At 36.4% G+C, this 13419-nt stretch overlaps 1 protein-coding gene across 3 annotated transcripts in view; it reads left to right on the forward strand.

The window, feature by feature from the left end:
- The window catches only part of Col4a5 (collagen type IV alpha 5 chain), a 211583-nt gene that overhangs the window by 83036 nt on the left and 115128 nt on the right, over positions 1–13419 (forward strand). For all 3 annotated transcript variants that reach the window (XM_029473096.1, XM_021152696.2, XM_029473097.1), the window contains exons 4-6: positions 5638–5682; positions 11033–11077; positions 11161–11223. In XM_029473096.1, the coding sequence (XP_029328956.1) occupies positions 5638–5682; positions 11033–11077; positions 11161–11223 (153 nt within the window). The remainder of the gene's footprint in view (positions 1–5637; positions 5683–11032; positions 11078–11160; positions 11224–13419) is intronic.

Here is a 13419-nt window from a genome sequence, read left to right on the forward strand (position 1 = left end):
GAGAAGGAGAAGGAGAAGGAGAAGGAGAAGGAGAAGGAGAAGGAGAAGGAGAAGGAGAAGGAGAAGGAGAAGGAGAAGGAGAAGGAGAAGGAGCAGGAGCAGGAGCAGGAGCAGGAGCAGGAGCAGGAGCAGGAGCAGGAGCAGGAGGAGAAGGAGAAGGAGAAGAAGAAGAAGAAGAAGAAGAAGAAAGAAGAAGAAGAAAGTACACACAAAAGAGTAGAAGGCAGGAAATAATCAAACTCAGGGCTGAAATCAACCAAGTAGAAACAAAAAGTACTATACAAAGAATCAACAAAACCAAGAACTGGTTCTTTGAGAAAATCAGTAAGACAGACAAACACTTAGTCAGACTAAACAGAGGGCACATAAACAGTATCCAAATTAATAAAATCAGAATTGAAAAGGGAGACATAAGAACAGAAACCTTGGAAATTCAAAAAATCATCAGATCATACTACAAAAGTTTATACTCAACAAAATTGAAAAGTCTGGATGAAATGGACAATTTTCTAGACATATACTAGGTGCCAAATTTAAGGCAGGATCAGATAAATGATCTAAACTGTCCCATAACCCATAAAGAAATAGAAGCAGTCATTAATTGCCTCCGACCTAAAAAAAAACCCAGGACCAGATGGGTTTAGTGGAGAATTCTATCAGACCTTTAAAGAAGAAGTAATACCAGTACTCTTCAAACAATTCCACAAAATAGAAACAGAAGAAACACTACCCAAATCGTTTTATGAAGCCACAATCATGCGTTTACCTACACTACACAAAGACGAAACAAAGAAAGAAAACTTCAGACCAATCTCCCTTATGAGCATAGATGCAAAAATACTCTTGCCAAGCGAATCCAAGAACACATCAAAATGATCATTCACCATGATAAATTAGGCTTCATCCCAGAGATGCAGGAATGGTTCAATATATGGAAACCCATCAATATAATCCATTACATAAACAAACTCATAGGAAAAAAACCACATGATCATTTCATTAGATGCTGAAAAAGCATTTGACAAAATTCAGCATCCCTTCATGTTAAAAGTCTTAGAAAGATCAGGAATTCAGGGCCCCTACCTAAACAGATTAAAATCAATATACAGAAAACCAGTACCCTACATCAAACTAAATAGAGAGAAACTTGAAGAAATCCCACTAAAATCAGAGACTAGACAAGGTTGCCACTTTCTCCCTACCTATTCAATATAGTACTTGAAGTCCTAGCCAGAGCAATTCGACAACAAAAGGAGATCAAAGGGATACAAATTGGAAAGGAAGAAATCAAAATATCACTTTTTGCAGATGATATGATAGTATATATAAGTGACCCTAAAAATTCCACCAGAGACCCCCTAGACCTGATAAACAGCTTCAGTGCAGTAGCTGGATATAGAATTCATTCAAACAAATCAGTGGCCTTTCTATACACAAAGGATAAACAGGCTGAGAAAGAAATTAGGGAAACAATACCCTTCACAATAGTCACAAATAATATAAAATACCTTGGTGTGACTCTAACTAAGAAAGTGAAAGATCAGTATGATAAGAACTTCAAGTCTCTGAAGAAAGAAATCGAAAAAGATCTCAGACGATGGAAAGATCTCCCATGATCATGGATTGGCAGGCAAATAGAGCAAAATGGCCATTTTGCTGAAAGCAATATACAGATTTAATGCAATCCCCATCAAAATTCCTTATCAATTCTTCATAAAGTTAGAAAGAGCAATTTGCAAATTCATTCAGAACAAACAAACAAACAAACAAACTCAAGATAGAAAAACCTATTCTCAACAATAAAAGAACTTCTGGGGGAATCACCACGCCTGACCTCAAGCTGTACTACAGAGCAATTGTGATTAAAAAAAAAAAACAACAACAACAACAACAACACTGCATGGAATTGGTACAGAGACAGGCAGGAAGATCAATGGAACAGAATTGAAGACCCAAAAATGAACCCACACACATATGGTCACTTGATCTTTGACAATGGAGCTAAAACCATCCAGTGGAAAAAAAACACAGCATTTTCAAAAAATGGTGCTGTTCAACTGGCAGTTATCATGTAGAAGAATTCGAATTGATCCATTCTTATCTACTTGCACAATGCTCAAGTCTAAGTGGATCAAGGAACTCCACATAAAACCAGAGACACTGAAACTTATAGAAGAGAAAGTGGGGAAGAGCCTCAAACACATGGGCACAGGGGGAAATTTTTCCTGAACAGAACATCAATGGCTTATACTCTAAGATCAAGAAACAACAAATGGGACCTCATAAAATTGCAAAGCTTCTGTAAGGCAAAGTACACTGTCAATAGGACTACATATGGCAACCAACATATTGAGAAAAGATCTTTACCAATCCTACATTTGATCGAGGGCTAATATCCAATATAATACAAAGAATTCAAGAAGTTAGACTCCCAAGAATCAAATAACCCTATTAAAATGCAGTAAAGAGCTAAACAAAGAATTCTCAATGGAGAAATAATGAATGGAGAGAAACACCTAAAGAAATGTTTTGCACCCTTAGTCATTAAGGAAATCCACATCAAAACAACCCTGAGATTCTACCTCACACCAGTCAGAATGGCTAAGATCAAAATCTCAGCAGATGCTGGCAAGGATGTGGAGAAAAGGGAATACACCATTGCTGGTGGGATTGCAAGCTGGTACAACGACTCTGGAAAGCATTTGGTGGTTCCTCAGAAAATTGGACATAGTAGTACGTGATGACCCAGCTATACCATTCCTGGGCATATCCAACATGTAATAAGGACACATGGTCCACTATGTTCATAGCAGCCTTATTTATAAATAACCAGAAGCTGGAAAGAACCCAATGTCCTTCAACAGAGGAATGTGATACGCTTACACAATGGAGTACTACTCAGTTATTTAAAAGGATGAATTCATGAAATTCTTAAAGAAATGTATGGAACTAGAAAATATCGTCCTGAATGAGGTAACTCAATCACAAAAGAAAACACATGGTATATACTCACTGATAAGTGGATATTAGCCCAAAATCTCCAAATACTCAAGATACAATTCACAGAACACATTAAGTTCAAGAATTAGGAATACCGAAGTGTGGGGGCTTCAGTCCTTCTTAAAAGGAGAACAAAATAATCACAGGAGAAAATATGGAGAAAAAGTGTAGAGCACAGACTGAAGGAAAAGCCATCCAGAGACTGTCCCACCTGGGGATTCATGCCTTATACAGTTACCAAATCCAGACACTATTGTGAATGCCATAGCTGTTTCCTGAGAGGCTCTGCCAGAGGTGGATGCTCTCAGCCAATCATTGGAATTAGCACGGAGTCCTCAATAGAGGAGTTAGAGAAACGACTGAAGGTGTTTCAGGGGTTTGAAACCCCATAGGAAGAACAACAATATGAACCAGCCAGATCCCCAGAGTTCATTAATCAAGCCAAAGCCATCAGCCAAGGAGTACACATGGCTCCAACTGCATATGTAACAGAGGACAGCCTTGCCAGGCATCAATGGGAGGAGAGGTCCTTGGTCCTATGAAGGCTTGATAGATGCCCCAGTATAGAGGAATCGAGAGCAGGGTGGTGGGGGTGGGTGGGTAGGTGGGTGAAGGAACACCCTCATAGAAGCTGGGGGAAGGGTGGGATAGGGAATTTCCGGGAAGGGAAGAAATTGGGAAAGTGGATAACATTGGAAATGTAAATAAAGAAAATAACCAATAAAATGCCTTAATTTTTTCTCTACTCATTTGCAATGAAATATTCATTATACAGTAACCACCCTTTATTTGTAGTTTCATTTCCCATGATTTCAATCATATGCATCCAACTACTGTATGGAAATAAGCTGAAATTTTTAAAATTAATAATTAATGTTTTCCAAAACTCATTATAATATATTGTTACACTTGTTTCATATTATCCTTTGTTATTTTTAAAGTCTTTCAGTGTTTATAAATTTTGTTACATTTATGTGTACATATGAAAATAGAAATTTGCATGTAGAAATTTGCTTTCTGTCTACATTTTCAGGTGGTGACTATGTGGGATCTTAGAAGCTATCCTTGGCTAAAGAGTGGCTTCTGTTTTCTAAGTTCATTTGAGCTTTCTTTCTGATAATCTAGTATTCACTTTATCCAAATCTAAGTCCCAAACTATTTTAATAACTGAAGCCTTGCTTCACTTTTACGTCTGACTGGTGTAGGGCCCACTCTGTTCTCTTTTCTTTTTATAAGTTTTCTCAAAGATATTGCTGGGGTGTTTTTGTCTATATAAACTTTGGAGCTACTGTATAGTCTTAAAAACAACCAGTAACTTCTATTTTCATTATATAAAATTTCTATCTAAATTTTAATTTACTGTTTAAATTGGATTCCCTTTTTTAAGGACATGGAATTTCTTTTTTTATACATATTTAACTATTTCTTTGTGAAGTTCACAACTGTTTTTAATCCTTTCCTTTTGTAAATCTTGTGCATTTCTTGTTAAATTTACTGCAAAATATTTTGTTTTGCCATTATTGGTTGAGTATTTTCTTCTAGTAAGTCTCGTAAATGGTTGTTACTATAATAAAGCTATCTTCTAGTATTCACTTTAATCCAAATCTAAGTCCCATTTATTTTAATAATGTGAAGCAAGGCTATGAAGCCAAGGCTGGCCTCAAACTAGGGGCAATTTTTCTTCTTTAACCTTTTGACTTTTAGCAATACAGGTCCTCCATAACTTCTAACTTTGTAATTTTCTTTCCTGAAGTTCTTCTTTAACCATGTTGCTGGTCAAACTGGTGCAATACTCACACTTTTGTCTTATTTCTGCCTTCAGTGAGAAGGTATAAAATATTTATTGAACAAGAGATCTTCTAGTTATTTTAACTGGAAATCAGAATCCATCGAATTTTCTCACAAACACGTCTGCTTCAGAAAGAGTATGTCATTAAACTTTTTAAAAGGAGACAATTTTATAGGGACTTACAGATTTGCATTAACAGTATTCATGTCCTTGTTGTCAAAATCTGTGGATATACTACTTTACATCAAACTGTATTAGGTCTTCTTTATTCAAAACTTTAAAGAAAATACTTAACAAAAAATTCATGGAGATAAAATTGAAACTTTTCGGCAATGCAGGCATGACTAAAGGTGAGTAGGTAGAATTTGCAAGGAACAGAGAACAGAAGCTGGAAGGGAGGGAGAGTTTATGACTTTTAAGTTCTGTAAAATGTGCTTTCTGAAATAAATGGAAAGATAAAAGCAGAAGTTCACAAACAACAAGTACACCTGCAGTTTGATGTGTTATAGAAACTGTCAAGATTTTGAGCTTGTCCCCCCACCCTCTCTTTTTCTTTCCTTATGTACAAATTTACCTTCATTTTCTTGTGTGTGTCTTGTATATCTTTCTGCATGCAACATTTCTTCTTCATGTCAACAGTCTCCCCAATAAAATACTGGCTGTTCTTGGTATTGTTCATTTAAATATCATTGTTTTGAATCTTAATCATAATTCTTATTTGGGTGTATGAAATTAACACTAATTTTCAGAAAAGTTTACCAAAAAATTCAGGCTAGCTAATGGAAAATTAGTTATTAGATGACTGATTTGAAGGCAAAAAAGGAACTAAATAATATTGTGTTTTTCAGGGTGATAATGGAATTCCAGGGCCACCAGGACCAAAAGGAATCAGAGTAAGCAATATTCAGTGTACGGGAAATGCTTTGTTGTTGTCAACAGATAAGACCAAGTAAAATGGTATGAGACAACAAGAAACTAATTATCATTGCTCACAAACATATATACACATATATGTTTATATTACATCATATATAGATACAACATACTAAGTTCATTTACTCTTGCTTCTATGCATACATGATTTCAAGGATGACCACTTGTTATTGGATAATCAAATAGTGGGGGCTCATCCCTGGGGATCACCTTAAGAAAGACTCCCTCTCAAGCGTCATTACTCATTTGTAGTTTTGTGCCAAAAGGTGCAGCTCTCTGGAATTTTTTCCCATTCATATTACCACATTTGTTCATAGTCACAACTCAAGAGTATTGTCCATCTATGTGGGGAACTCAAGGCAGCAGGGGTTCGTAGCAGCTGGTCCCATCACTTTCTCAATGGAAAGCCAGGATCGACATACTTATGCTCAGCTCACTTACTTTATCTAGTTCATTATCCCCTTCTCAGGGAATGATCCTGACCACAATGAAAATAGTTCTTCTCACATCAATTAATATAACTAAGATAATCCCTATAGGCACATCCAGAAGGCTATTTCCCTAGTAATTCTAGATTCTGTCAAGTTGACAACTAAAATTAACCATTAGAACAGCTCTTTGTCAGCCTGACACATCAACACAACACTTTTAAGCCATAACTTTCCAAGCTTTGTCCTCATAGGTTCATGACAATTATATGATCTAAAATGCATTCAGTCCAACTTTTAAAATTCCCTTCATACTAAGCCTCTTAACTGTGAGATCCCATAAAATAAAAAAAGCAATGGATGTACTTCAACATAATAGTGGCACAGAATAAATATCACTCTCCAAAACAGAAGTGGGGCATAGCAAAAAATAATCACTTCAACATAAATTAAAATCCAACCGGATAAAGATCAAATCCTGCAACTGTAAGGCTAACGTGTAGAGGTTGTAACGTGGTCAACTGGTTTCCAAAACACCTTGAGCAGTCCCACAAACCTTTAGTTATACCACCTACAACACATAGGTTATTCCCTAGGCTTGCTTTTTTCCATGCCCACAACTTTCCTTGGCAGCTGTCCCTTGTTCCTGGCATCTCCACTATCTTGGGGTCTCAACTGCAACTTAGGGTTTACCTTTACAAGTTCATACTTTGGCCTCTTAGGACATTTTTGCAGAGATTTCAACCATACCATAAATCCTCTGACCTTAGTTTTAAAAACAAACAAACAAAAACCCAAAAACAAAAATTAAAACTTTACAGCAAGACTCAGTGATCTGCTTAAACTTACCTTTCATGACCCTTAAACTTGTACAATGTGGACTACATTGCCAAGTTCTCCTTCTAGCTCTTGATGGAGGCTCTGATAACTTCAGGATACCTTTTTGTTTGTCCCAGTGCAATGTAGGTTTCTCTTCAATGATGCTGACATCTTTATCAAATATATATATTCTCAGTACCAGGCTAAATTCTCTCCCGTATTGAAATGTCCTCTGCCAAATACATTAATCCATTATCTTTAAATTTGCCTTCCATCAACTTCTCAGGAAGTGATTGGAATGAAGACAAATTGCTGGCCAAAATATCATATGAATACTCTCTAGCACAATTGTTGGTGGAGTCCTAGTTCCTTCTGAAATCTCAGTGACCTGCCTCCACTGGACATATTCCTCCCAATGTTCTTATTTTCCAAGTCCCCAGCAGAATAACCATTAAGCACTGCTTATTGTATTCAGAGACTTTCTTTCTTTTTAAAAGTTTATTTATATATTTTTTAAAATGTAGGAGTGCTCTGTCTGCATATATACCTGCATGCCAGAAGAGGACATCTAATCCCTTTATAGATGGTTGTGAGCCACCATGTGGTTGCTGGGGATTCAACTCAGGACCTGTGGAAGAGCAGCCAGTGTCCTTAACTACTAAGTCATCTCACCAGCCCCAGGGACTTTTCTAACCCAATGTTTCATTTCTTCCACATTCCTCCTGAAAACCATTTCCAAAGGCCTAAGACTTGCACAGTCAATTTTATCAAAAAAAATGTCTCAATTCTTAGTACCAATTTCTATACTAGTTCTTTTGCTATTGCTCAGTTAAAATTTTCTGTTAAAGGCAATTTAAGGGAGAAGGGATTTATCCTGGCCTACAGTTCAGGGGTTAAAATTGTTCATAATAATGATTAAAGCCAAGGGAGCAAGAGTTTTAAGCTTTAAGTTTTATGGTCACACTATTTTCACAATCAGATGCAGAGCAGTATGAATACACTCATACTAGTGCACAGTTTACTTTCATCCATTTTATTCAGCTCAAGATCCCCAAGCTTAAGGAATGGACCTGTCCACAATTAAGATAATTCTTCCCACAACAATTTATAATTCCCCACAGGCATGCCCAGAGAGCCACCTCTCAGGCTGATTCTCGAGTCTGACAAGTTAACGGCTAATACTAACCAGCATCTGGTTAGTATATGGCTGGTTTTAGAATTAGAGGATACTGGTTTACCAATAGTGGTAGTTTTTCAAAGATAAGATCTATCTTCTGTGAATCCCAGTTTCTTCACATGCCAGAAAATCTCTTTTAGCTCCAAACTTCTGTTTATACAGAAATGTCTCTTACTTTGACTATTAGATGCATGGATGGCTACATAACATGCTTATTTGTGGATTCTTATCACAACTTTCACACTTTTTAATTCTTTGATATTTAAATATTTAGATAAAAAACTTGCACAAACTTTAAAAACATTCTATTGGCTATATAATTTTTAGCAGCTTGTAGTATCCCAACTTGGTGGATCAGTATTGGTTATGGAATTTTGACTACATCTCAAAAAATGAAAACAACCAATCCAAAATGAAAATCCATCTCAGTTGCCTTATGTGGTGTTTATAACTGGAGTGGATATAGTATTGAACAAAAAAGACAAGAAAGTCAAAATCTTTAGTTAAGATTTATTTTGTATATGAATACACTGTCACTGTCTTTAGATTCGCCAGAAGAGGGCATCAGATCCCATCACAGATGGCTGTGAGCCATGATGTGGTTGCTGGGAGTTGAACTGAGAGACCTCTGGAAGAGCAGAGGGTGCTCTTAACCCTTGAGCCAACTCTCTAGTCCAAAATCTTTAGTTTAATCTTTCAGGTATAACTATGATTTTTGTAGTAAATTCATATCATATGTACCATTAAAGCTCTTCATAATTACACAATATCTCAAATAGCCATAAATACCTACCTGTGATAAGCACAGTGGAAACTAAAAAGAACTTGTCATTCTGATAACAGCTACTTCCAGATATCTTGGAGTGTTTATATAGACCCTCTTTCTGAAGTACAACTTTAGAGATGCTTGATACAGTATGGACTTTTAGGTTTCAGATTATAGACTACTGTTGATATACAAAGTTTAAAAGTAGAAAAAAAATAAGTTTAGACAAAGATAGAGAGGACACAATATCCTTGTGCTTATTTCTACCCTCAAAACAATAGAACACTTAGACATTTTACTTAGTCTCCAAACAACCACCATTTTTGCAAATGTTTTAAAGTCAATCCCTCACATCTTTCACTTTGCAAATGAAACTTCAGTATGTCTCCATGACTATTAACCACTATACTCTTGTCTTATGTTAACAATTTATAGATTACTTTTCATTTATTCTACACTTCCTCGGACCACCATTTTTAGCTAGTATTTTAATAAATGAATGAACATCTATAACTTCTTGAAGTAGTGATCAAGGAACGATTTTGGCTTTTATTAAAAAGTAAACAATTCATAAAATGTAATGTTTCAATCAATTGAAGCTATTGCGTTTTTTGAGATAAGTTCTTACATTGTAGACCTGGCTAGACTTATGCTCACTGGCAGTGCTGATATTAAAGGTATGTAGCACCATGCACATTAGTTTTTTGACAGCCATTTCGTACCACCCTTAATCTGTTAGGAGTCTTTTCAAGTTTGCTTCTTGCCCATTGTCACTTTTACAGAAGTCATTGATCACTGACACGTCCTTGCTTGCTGCCATACAAGTCTTTCAGAAGCATCCTCTTTTGTTTTTTTCCCTCCAAACATTGCTCCAATAGTGCTGCAATCACAAACCTAAAACAGAACACTGTGTTTTCTAATTTGTAGTGTCCTTTGGGATGGGTGCACAGACGCGAATTGTTATATTACAGGATATGTTGTATTGTTTTGGTAGATAATTCCAAATTCCCATGTTCTCACCACAGACAAGAGAACGAGTTTCCCTATATCCTCACCAACAGAAATATTTGTCAAGTTGTATTTTACTGATCCCAACAAGGATATTTAATTGAAAGATGCTTGGGGTTAGTGACATTAATGTCCTCAGAGGGAGATCCATTTGTTGCCCTCTCATCTCCTAGTAAATTCATTATTCACAAACCTGAAAGAATTTTATCTGTAAAGACAGACATTTCTATTTATTTATTTATTTATTTATTTATTTATTTATTTATTAGATATTTTCTTTATATACATTTCAAATGGTATCCCGAAAGTTCCCTATACCCTCCCTCCGCCCTGCTCCCCTACCCACCCACTCCTGCTTCTTGGCCCTCATATTCCCCTGTATTGGGGCATATAAAGTTTGCAATACCAAGGGGCCTCTCTTCCCAATGATGGCTGACTAGGTTATCTTCTGCTACTTATGCAGCTAGAGATATGAGCTCTGGGGGTGTTGGCTAGTTCATATTGTTCCAACACCCAAGATACAATTTGCAAAACAAGAAAATCAAGAAGAGGGAAGACCAATGGGTGGATACTTCATTTCTCCTTAGATCGGGAACAAAATACCCACAAAAGGAGTTACAGAGACAAAGTTTGGAGCTAAAATGAAAGGATGGATTATCCAAAGACTACCCCACCCAGGGAGGCATCCCATAATCAGCCACCAAACCCAGACACTATTGCATATGCCAGAAAGATTTTGCTGAAGGGACCCAGTTATAGCTGTCTCTTGTGAGACAATGCTGGGGCCTGGCAAATACAGAAGTGGATGCTCACAGTCATCTATAAGATGGAACACAGGGCCCCCAATGGAGAAGGTAGAGAAAGTACCTAAGGAGCTGAAGGGTCTGCAACCCTAAAGAAAGACATTTCATCCACTGCTTTGCTTTCTGCTGCTAACGGTAATGAAGAATATGTGCTTACAAACAGGAGTCTCTAGTTTTCTGTAAAAGGAATTTTAAAGACAGCTCTGTGAAAGAGTGTTTCTAGCGATTAAACCAACAGTGATTGGTAACAGTGAGGCACATTTTGTAATAGCTTTGTCATTGAATCAAGTGATTTCTTTATTATTATAGGGCCCTCCTGGACTTCCTGGATTTCCGGGGACACCAGGTCTTCCTGTAAGTATGGTTTTCATTCTTTTAAAATTCCCCTAAGAAGTAATGTAAGAAATATTATAAATGTGTTATATGCCTTTTCAAAGGGGATGCCAGGCCATGATGGGGCTCCAGGACCTCAAGGTATCCCTGGATGCAATGGAACCAAGGTGAGGTTGTTTTTTTTTTTTTTTCCCAACTTAATTGTAAACAGATTGTTGATTAAAATCTAAAAAGAGACAGAGTCATTTTGTGTCTAAGACAACATTTTCAGTATATTAAACTTCAGTAATTTATTTAAACCTGTTTAACTAGTGAGGATACTGAATTGGGTTAGAGGTTATTTTAAAAGTCTTTGTGTAAAGTATTATAAATCTTAAAAATGAATTAGGACTTGTGTGTTTCACATACTATAGAAGTTGTTATGGGTAATACTTGGTAATATCTTACTAATTTTGATTTTTTAAATATGTGCTATTTAAATTTTTGAACACTTTATGTTTTAAGCTAAAAAAAAATTGTTGTATGTTATTGATGCCGTAGAGGAAGAAACTGATGTATGCCACTGAGCACACATGGGGTTCAGAGGACAGCTTGTGGGTGCTTAGCTCTTTCTACCTTGTGGACTATGGGTATCAAATTCAGATTGTCTACACTTTGGCAACAGACACCTTTATCTACTGAACCATCTCAGTGATTCAATTCATGCTTTATTTTTTTAACTTCCTTAACTGTCACTGTGAAAAATACAAGTTTTTCATCAACAAAAATGGTGCACTTAACAATTTAAAAACCCCAAAGCTTTAGATAATGGTACTTTTATTGTTTGGAGTCAACAATTTAACATTAAGACATAGTAATACATAATGAGAAAAATGTTCTTATTGTAAAATGATATTTTATATCATTTGATTTTTTTTTACTTCTTGGTTTTTTTTTTTTCATTTCTTAAGTAAATGCACCATTACTTTATGTTTATCCTTTTAGCATTTTATGTTTTGTGCATAAGATTCTACAAAACCAGATCTATACTATATTTTAAAATTAATGTCATATCCCAGATTTTTACATTAGGGTATACATTTTAGTTAACTTCCTGCAATACAATGAACATGTTTTCTGAGATTCTAAAAACATACATAAATTCAACACATTACTTTTAGACCCAGTATTTCTCAGGTCTCTGTAACCTTTGCCAACAATAATAATTTTTTTCTTAACACAGAGTCCCAATATGAAGCTCTGGCTAGCCTCAGACTCACAAAAATTCACTGGCCTCTATCTCCCAAGTTCTGGGAACTAAATGTGCACCATGTTTGTCGCAACAATTATAATTTTTTAATGTGTAGATTTTTTTACATTTTTATTAGATATTTTCTTCATTTATATTTCAAATGCTATCCCCAAAGCCCTCATACCCTCCCCCCACCCTGCTCCCCAACCCACCCACTCCTACTTCCTGGCCCTGGCATTCCCTTGTACTGGGGCATATGATCTTTGCAATACCAAAGGCCTATCCTCCCATTGATGGGAGTCTAGGCCTTCCTCTGCTACATATTCAACTAGAGACACAGCTCTGGGGAGTACTGGTTAGTGAAACATTTACAGAATGGAGTACTACTCAGCTATTAAAAACAATGAATTCATGAAATTCTTAGTGAAATGGATGTATCTGGAGGATATTATCCTGAGTGAGGTAACCCAATCACAAAAGAACACATATGATATGCACTCACTGAAAAGTGGATATTAGCCCAGAAACTTAGAATATCCAAGATACAATTTGCAAAACACATGAAACTCAAGAAGAAGGAAGACCAAAGTGTGCATACTTTGCTCCTTCTTAGAATGGGAAACAAAATACCCATGGAAGGAGTTACAGAGACAAAGTTTGGAGCTGAGACAGAAGGAAAGACCATCCAGAGACTGCCATACCTGGGGATCCATCCCATATACAACCACCAAACCCAGACACTATTGCATATGCCAGCAAGATTTTGCTGACAGGACCCTGATATAGTTATCTCTTGTGAGTCTATGCCAATGTCTGACAAATACAGAAGTGGATGCTCACAGTCATCTATTGGATGGAACACAGGGCCCCTAATGAAGGAGCTAGAGAAAGTACCCAAGGAGCTAAAGGGGTCTGCAACCCTATAATGTGTAGATTTTTAAGGCAAATATCTGGAATTGAGAAATTTATTTATGTTCTTCATTCTAGCTGACAGTCTTTGATGGTTGGACCAATAGGAAATTTGTTTGTATAACACATTTCATAAGAAAGTGAACTATTTTGTTCCTATTCTGGTGGCATAGATATGTTTTACTTTGTTCCTTTTCTTGTGTGTGTGTGTGTGTGTGTGTGT

Source organism: Mus caroli, chromosome X (assembly GCF_900094665.2).
Source record: "Mus caroli chromosome X, CAROLI_EIJ_v1.1, whole genome shotgun sequence".
NCBI lineage: Eukaryota > Metazoa > Chordata > Mammalia > Rodentia > Muridae > Mus > Mus caroli.